The following is an 8731-nucleotide window of genomic DNA, read 5'->3' on the forward strand; positions in this document are numbered from 1 at the left end:
TGGGATTTAAAATTAAATTCACATGCGGTTTATGGCTTAGAAGAAATTAAATTGCTTGTCGTAATGTTTAAGCAAATTTAATAGAGAGGTTTTAAAATGATGGATTTAATTTATTAAAGACCTAGAATTATTGGTTTAGGCTATGGGAGTGAATGTCATGACTTTTAAATATTAATTAAGTATGTAGTCAAGGAGGGTGAAAGGGTTAATTTCTAGTGTTGTACTAGTAAATTAAACGGACTAAAATAAAAGTTATTTTTGTGATGTTATATAAATGAAATATATAACATATGGAAATCCCAGGGTTTTTGTCTTCTGCTGTAGTCATAGATATCATGAAACATGGATACTAAAGTGAATGCCGTCAGGGAGTATGGAAGTGGTTACTGCTAGTTATTATGTTAGCAAACTAAATGCTTTTGGGATTTCATTTATTATGCGTAGCTTATACTTCTAAGTATTCATTATACAATGCTTTGGATTTATAATGGAGGATCAGAGGGACATCATGAAATTTACATAATAGATTGCATGTTGTTAGGGATGGTGAAAGCTTAAATTGCTAAATATGTTTGAGCAAATTAAATGGAAGAGGATGAAAGAAGTTTGGGAATTTGGTATAATGTGTTCAATTTATATATTTTGATTTTCATTATATTATTGGATGGATTTTAATTGATAAACGATTACAATTTCTGATTTGTCAATTATATGGATACGGATGGTTTAAATTGTTCATTATTACTTTAACAATTTAAAAGGAGGACTTATGATTATACTGGATGTGTAATAGAACCTTACATATATCATATTTTTATTATATTTATTTTTGGATGGATTTGATGTCCAAATGTGTGTTCATCATTTATTGAAGCATTTGCATTATATGTACCGGTATGGGACGATGACATATCAGGAATGGATTAGATCAAAAAGCTAAATCCTACCCTTTCATACATACGGAAACAGTTAACTCCTTCATGGATGCATATCCTGTCAACTAAAACAGTTGAATGACGTAACGGATTGCTGCTTTACTTTTCTGTATTAGGAAGGATTTAAATATATATTTATGATGCCGTAATATGAGCTTGAATCTCCTGATCACGGTTAGGGTGCGTATATCGCCTAGGATGGATAACTAGGCCTAATGATGTTTCCCTGGTTGTTCTACTCGGGTTGAGACAGATTATGTGGGCTGGTGAACGTCTTATAGTGTGTACTTATATCTATATGGATTACTTTAGCTATTGTTGAGCTATCTAGGATGTATCTGCGTATCGGATTTATGTATGGATTGTAGTAGTATGAAACTTGCATGTGGGCTTGACCCACCCTTATTTTTCAGGTGTTCGACAATACCAGTCTTAGAGCTTGATCGTATTGATGCGGATACAGTCACTCAATCTTCTGACCAAATAGGATGTTCTTTCTTATTTTAGTTTTTTTTTGAATTTTGATTCTGTAAAATTTTATCAGTTGAGATTATTAGGGGTCCACTAATTGAATTCCCGAGTTGTACGGATTTAAAAGTTATGTATATTAAAACTATTAGTTTGGAGGTTTTACAATTAGAATTCTTTTCAGCGTATTATTTTATTTCTTAATTCTTTTGTATTCCTGCTTGTTTACATATTGATTGTTTGGTATCTCTCGAGTTTGTGTCCGGACTTGATCACCCATGACTCTAGAATTGAGAGGTATCACAATATATGACATTATTTAGTTTGTATTATGTGCATACCTTATTTTGAGGGTGGAGATATTTATAAATGGTGGTGAAGAAGGTTTTTTATTTTTTGTAATGGGTGTGCCCAAACGTTACTATTAAATGAAGAATGATGTGACAAAATATAGGCCACTTAAAAGAGACACATTCTCACAGCAGAGGATTTCCGGGTCGGTCTATTTTTTCGGATTTCAGCACTAGTGCTGTGATTCTCTTTGATCCAATACGGTTCTTGATTCTACGTTCTTTCTTATCGGTCCAGTTCGGTTTTTTTCTCTTTCGAAGCTTGATCGTCTCAAAAAAATTTCTCCTCTAATGGCGACCGGTTCGAATAGAGGCGGTGACTTCTACAGATCCAGGTATTGACGTATTGTTTACCTCATCTGTTATGATTTTTTTCCCCATAATTCTCTGTAGAATTCTCAAAATTTTGATTATAATAAAGGAAAAAAATATTAAAATTTAGAAATTTTCACTGCAAATCCACTGTTCAGTTTCTCAGTAACCAAACAATGGGTTTGAGAATTCCTTTGCTTGTTTATTTTTTTATTTTTTGATTATTCTTGTGTATGCAGAGAAGGGCTTAGCACGAGAGCGGTGGCTGGTTCTGATGAAATCCAATTGCGGATTGATCCGATGCATGGGGACTTGGACGATGAGATTACAGGTCTCCATAAACAAGTTAGACAACTAAGAAATGTAAGTTGTCTTTTCTTTTGGACTTTAATTCAATTTTATATATTTATTAGAGTTTGTTTCTTGTTTTTTCATTGAATTGTGTCATGGATGGGGCTGATATTGATCTCGTAAAAGGAACCTGATTGATGTGATTTTGTTCTTAATTTTTTGGGTTACAAATTGGACATCTTTGTGGTGAACTATTCTAAAATCTTTTGCAATTCAATTTGAATATTATTGTGAAACTGGCAGTTGCTTAATCACCCATTTAGATCAATTTTTTTTTTTTTTTTCATAATTCATCTAGATCCAAGTTTTTAGCGGCTTCCAATGAATATTTATTTTCGGATGGAATTTTTTTTTCCCCTTTCTAAGCACCCTTTATACTTTAAAGACACTAATAATGTTATGATTGACAAAATGAGGTTACAGGCTGCTTGGTTCTGTTTTCAGATAACAGTTTTCTGTTTTCGTGGAATTGAAAATCAGAAAATTGACCGTGGTTTTGAGTACCGCAGTTGGCAGGGTCCTTGTGGATCTTGGTTGGTTGTGTGGGTTCGAACCTTGGTATCAACAAACCAAACCAAACCTCTCTTTATTCATGAAAAAAAAAAATTAGAAAATTGTACAAAAACTCTGCTTGGTTTTCTATAAAAAAATTCTTGAAAATTATACTCCTTTAAAAAAGTAGTTGAGTTCAAAATTCAAAAATTTATGTTCCTGTATATATTCAGTTAATTTGTGGAGGGAAAGTAGTAATTTGGAAGTACAAGTGCAGACATAGTGATTTGTGGCCATAGAAGGTTAGGGGAAGCTATAAGAGTGGGCTTTCAGAGGCCGTTAGCATATGCTCAGGGAATGGAAACTGAAATGATCTGGTCAGTTACGTTTGCTGTTGTTTTGTACAAGTCATTTAGCGTATAGGTTCTCTTGTGGTTGTGGTGGAGTTTCTATGTTATTTAACATAGATGGGAATGAATAAAATTTAGTTTAGGTTCACAATATGTACTCAGAATATTTAACAATATCATTGCATCTTTTTGCAAAATGATGTTATATCGATTTCAGTTCGATTCTGGTTTAAATTCTGAGCGAAACCACTGTGCACAAAATAATGTTAAAAGATGAGGTCTATCTGCACCTTTCCTCTCCTGTCAACCAGCATAGGCGATCAGTACTGGCTAATGGCCTCTGTGTGTGTGTGTTTTCCCCCTTTGATTAATGGGGAGTTGTTTTTGGCTGGTTTCTTGTGCCAACAATTGAGGCAGCAAGGCTGTATGGAGAATGACTACTCATGGTATTTTTTTATTTCTATTTTTTTTATGTTAAAAGGTTAGGTCTATCTACTAATCAGAAAAAAAAAAAGGTTAGGTCTATCTCCACCTTTTCTCTCCCAGCAACCAGCATGGGTGATTTGTATTGGCTAATGGTCTGTGTGCGTGTGTGTGTGTTCCCCTTTGGATTAATGTGGAGTTGTTTGTGGATGGTGACTTGTGCCAATAATTGAGGCAGTAAGGCTGTATGGAGAATGACTACTCATGGTCTTTTTGATCTTTTAGCTGGAATAAAATGGATATATTTAGCAAATTGCCTAGTGTATGTCTTGCCTAATCTCTATGTTGGTGCTAGGAGGGGGAAACAAGAGAGAGACCTATTGATTTTGGATTATTCTAGTGGAAATGCAGAGAACATTGTTTTCATACCCTTGTTTCTTGTGGGGAATTTCCTTGGGAGATTTTATATTCATTGCTTAACTTGAATGCATGTTTACACATTTATTAGACTGAATTTTATAGTAATTATTTTAGATGTCCGTTTGTAATTTTTTATTCCTTGAGGTCTTACTTAAGTACCATGTTGCAGGTAGCTCAAGAGATAGAGTCAGAAGCAAAGTTTCAGAATGATTTTATCAATCAGCTGGTATACCATCAACTGTACACCCATTTGTTTGAGAAATGTTCTTCTTTTGAGACTAGCTTTCGGTGAACACTTACTGGTAGTGTGTCACGAGTCCTTACTTTGATGGGAGTAATTACCCTTTTTACTGTCATTATCATTTTACTTGAATTATAATGTGGCTGTATATAGAAAATAAGAGAGAGTAGACTTAGGTGGTAACCGTATGGACATATTCAACGTTGACCTATAGATGCACCTGTGAGGAGAGGAAGATTGATTTGTATAGAATGTAAGAGCAGAGAGGTCGATCGAAACTAACATGGAATGAAGTGATAAGAAATGATTTAAAAAAATTAAATCTAATAGGAGATATAGTTGGGAAAATGGGATTTTAAAAATTTTTGGAAGCATGAATTAAACCCAAATCCATGTTTATGTGTAGAGACCTTCTTATATATGAGCATGCAGAATCAACCAATACATAGCATTCACCAATTACATATAAAGCATATAATATACCACAGATTTATAAACGGGACAAAATGTCAACTAAAATTCATTAAATTTGCTATGCTAAGGCATACAAAACCATCAGGTAGCTCAAGAGATAGAGTCAGAAGCAAAGTTTCAGAATGATTTTATCAATCAGCTGGTATACCATCAACTGTACACCCACTTGTTTGAGAATTGTTCTTCTTTTGAGACTAGCTTTCAGTGAACACTTCCTGGTAGTGTGTCACGAGTCCTTACTTTGATGGGAGTAATTACCCTTTTTACTGTCATTAGAAATTATTACTTCATTCTATCATTTACTTGAATTATAATGTGGCTGTATATAGAAAATAAGAGAGAGTAGACTTAGGTGGTAACCGTATGGACATATTCAACGTTGACCTATAGATGCACCTGTGAGGAGAGGAAGATTGATTTGTATAGAATGTAAGAGCAAAGAGGTCGATCGAAACTAACATGGAATGAAGTGATAAGAAATGATTTAAAAAAATTAAATCTAATAGGAGATATTGTTGGGAAAATGGGATTTTAAAAAATTTTGGAAGCATGAATTAAACCCAAATCCATGTTTATGTGTAGAGACGACCTTATATATGAGCATGCCGAATCGACCAATACTTAGCATTCACCAATTACATATAAAGCATATAATATACCACAGATTTATAAAAGGGGACAAAATGTCAACTAAAATTCATTAAATTTGCTATGCTCTAAGGCATACAAAACCATCAGATATGACATAATAGAAAAGAGTGGAAACGATAATTTGTATAGCATACGCCATACCCCGTTTGTATGGGATAAAAGCAAGGATGATAATGTGGCTATATAACTATATATGTTATGATTGATCTCCTTGATGAAGTTCAATATGGGTTTGTAAGGTGGTGAGAGATATTGGAAAAGGAGGGGAAAAACAAATCAACCCTAATTTGGTGGTTGGCATGTGATTTTCTTCACAATATCATTATTTTAAATTTATATAGTTTGTACTTGTTCTTCGAACAGTTGGACTTCAACTTCTTGACTGTAACAATGAGAAGGGGGGAACGGATTTGCCATGAATGGTTCGAGCATTAAGTTACAATATAGGTACCACTACTTGAGTGAATATTACCAGTTTCCATCACTGTGGAGCTATTAAATACCAAAATTGTCCTGCTGCTTGTATGTTTGAAAACGCTGGGTCTTCACAGACTCTCATACTTTGTGCCAGAGATTTGCAATCAGATTGCATTCAATTGGCTAATTGAAGAGATCCTCGGGTGGAAGTCTTTGCTTGAGTTAGCTCCATTCATCTCCAGGTTGCCAGAAAAGGAAAGAAGTTCAGTCAAAATTATTTTGGAAGAAAGTACTCAAATTTATTGTTCTTGCACAATATGATAATTTCAAGAAGAGCTGGTCTCCTAAGTGGGCTCATCTAGTGGCAATTTACCTTTATTTTGTTATGGTGCATATTAAGAATGAATGAGAAAATAAATGGCATTTTTTAATTTTGCAGTGGCAGAGATTGCAATTTGCAACAATGAATAATCTTTTCCCTGACTTGCTAAAAATGAAATAAATAAATAAAAGCCCACATATTATCTGTTTATAACATGATCTAGAAAAAGCCGTCTTATTTGTTTATGAAATTATTATTGGCATTCAGTGTGATTTAAATTATTCATATCTATTTGTAGTGGTACTTTGTTTCACCTTCCTCCTAGGGAAGGAAACAACTTCCTTGTGAAAGTTGATACATTTTTTCTTGTTCATTACAGCAAATGACATTGATCAAGGCTCAGGCAGGGGTGAAGAACAACATGAGAAAATTAAACAAGAGTATCATCCAGCAGGGATCGAGCCATGTCATCCATGTGGTTCTTTTTGCTCTACTTATTTTTTTTGTCGTCTACTTTTGGTCCAAACTTTCAAGACGATGAGGACCTGCAATTTGCTGCGCTCTTGCCACATGAAGAATTTGTTGAAGGAAGGCCCAAAGGGTTTGTGCCACTTCTGAGAATACCTCATGTCAATTCCCTTGTAAAGCATTTCATGGTACTATCGGTTGTAACTGGCATATTTGAAATGCATGGTTCTAGTCATTTGCATATGGAACCTACAACATTAATTCTTGTGTAGAAAAGAATGCTTGTAACTGAAATATGATAGACTCTACTTTGTAAGTAATGAGTTCTATGAAGTATTTTTTCATACATATCTGAGTGTCGCTTGTAAATTTTGTGTACTTCTAAAACCTCACAGAACAGCAACAAATTAGCAGGCACAGGCACTTGAGAGCTGTTGCTTGGTAGCAAAATTGTTGGAAGCTAGTTCGAGCTTGCTTAACCTAACTTGGTCGAGAACCTTTCTGGCCCATTCTGCAAAGAAGGTTTCATTGTGACCAACCTTGCCAGTTTTGTAATATAAAAAGCATTGTAGATCTTGTTTTGGGAATGGGCACTCCTCCCCAACCGGATCCCGCCATGCACCCTGGTGTTTCATTCCCGCTTGGGTTGCCATCCAGTGGTAAACATACTGGCCTAACCCTGCAGTCTCCAACCATCCTTTTGGGAAGAATTCCATTACACTACTGCCCCGATCCATGAAGAGCATGTTTGTCAATTGGGCGCCATGTGGAGATACAAAAATGTCGGTGTAAGTCATCACTCTCACCTGCATGACGGCCACAAAATGACGAGTAAGTCAGCTTACCTTGTAAATCTAACAACTCCAATTACCTTCTCTTTTGAATTGTCTTTGTTTTGATCACAATATTTTATGGTTCCTCTTCAGATTGCTGTTACTTCTTTCATATCATGCACAATGGATTCAGATTCAAGGAGACCACGAAGGGTTTATTTCATAATGGCTTCGAGAAATGTTCTCCTGCTTTTAGATGGCAAGGGGACAAATAAGTTGGAGGAAGATATGCAGCATTAATCAACTGCAGTCTGGACTATAGACAACATGTTAACATTTGTATTTACATACACACACACACACACACACAAGTCAAGCAGGGAAGAAAGTGCAGACCTGATCGCAGAAGCTTAGATCGTCTGACTGAGATACCTTCAAGATGCATCCCTGTACCCTTGCACACTCTCTAGCAAATATACCAGTAACTGCTGTTGCATTCTTGAATGATCTCGAACCCCTTCTCATCAGCAGAGTTAGCCTTATAATTGGCATCCCTTTTTCATTGACCTCTTTCCCTCTGTCTGTTGTCTTCAATCCACAGGACTCCCTAGCCTTGCATCTCAACAAGTCAAAAACCTTCAGCTGCTTCTCCTTTCCCATCCTCCCTAGATCATGCCTCATCACAACCGCCTTCTCGAAACAGTAAGGCGCATTCCCTCCACTGGATCCTTCAATGTGAAGTTCTCCGAAGTTTGCTTGCGTTAGGTGCTGAACCCATGATCCCAGCTTGTCTCTGAGTTCGCCCCAATGGAACAGTACCCATCTTGTTGGCTTCGAGCACCCATTCTTCATTGACCACCCTACGAAAGGAGCCACGGCAGACAATCCATGCCACAGATTGCTGTGGTCATAGTAGGAGTCTGATATGAAGGTCAGGCCATTCTTGAGAGTGGCCGAGTCTGGAAGACTCTCGGGCCATGCCAAGGCGTACGAGTTTTTTGCGCCATCCTTCGTGTCACGTCCCTTGATGCATAGGAGCCGTCCCTTGGATGCTTCAGAAGGGAAATAAAGGTACCCTGCTTCGTTTTCCTCGTAGGTATCATCCAGAGAGCTCATAAACCACGTGTTCCCTTCCATGGCTGCCTCGGCAAACCTGAGGTCTTTGAGAGGGAGGAATGTAACCGAGTCTCGGAGCTTGGCAGCCATGGCTTCAACAACGGTGGAGTGGCTAGAATATCCGTTGGCACCGAGTTCTCCTTTCGGTTGCTTAAAGAAAGCCCACGA

The 8731-nt window shown here is 36.5% G+C and overlaps 2 protein-coding genes across 3 annotated transcripts; one reads left to right on the forward strand and one right to left on the reverse strand.

Moving 5' to 3' along the window:
- Positions 1 to 1895: 1895 nt before the first annotated feature.
- LOC132274125 (bet1-like protein At4g14600) lies at positions 1896 to 7022 on the forward strand. 2 transcript variants are annotated; one of them, XM_059775296.1, is made up of 4 exons: positions 1896 to 2088; positions 2305 to 2428; positions 4271 to 4327; positions 6586 to 7022. In XM_059775296.1, the coding sequence occupies exons 1-4, from the start codon at positions 2045 to 2047 to the stop codon at positions 6745 to 6747; spliced, it is 387 nt and encodes a 128-aa protein (XP_059631279.1). In that variant the 5' UTR covers positions 1896 to 2044; the 3' UTR covers positions 6748 to 7022. The 2 variants fall into 2 exon arrangements, with proteins under 2 accessions (XP_059631279.1, XP_059631278.1); XM_059775295.1 differs by lacking the exon at positions 4271 to 4327 and adding an exon at positions 4902 to 4958 and having other exon boundaries at positions 1913 to 2088.
- A 59-nt stretch (positions 7023 to 7081) lies between these two features.
- LOC132272713 (uncharacterized) lies at positions 7082 to 8653 on the reverse strand. Its single transcript, XM_059773809.1, has 2 exons — positions 7844 to 8653; positions 7082 to 7480 (listed from the first exon to the last, which is right to left on the reverse strand). Exons 1-2 carry the CDS (start codon positions 8651 to 8653, stop codon positions 7082 to 7084), a joined length of 1209 nt encoding a protein of 402 aa, XP_059629792.1.
- Between the last annotated feature and the right edge of the window lie 78 nt (positions 8654 to 8731).

The sequence above is a fragment of the Cornus florida genome, unplaced genomic scaffold (assembly GCF_030987335.1).
Source record: "Cornus florida cultivar Cherokee Brave unplaced genomic scaffold, ASM3098733v1 CherokeeBrave_3.0.0_Hap2_Chr09, whole genome shotgun sequence".
In the NCBI taxonomy this organism is placed as follows: domain Eukaryota; kingdom Viridiplantae; phylum Streptophyta; class Magnoliopsida; order Cornales; family Cornaceae; genus Cornus; species Cornus florida.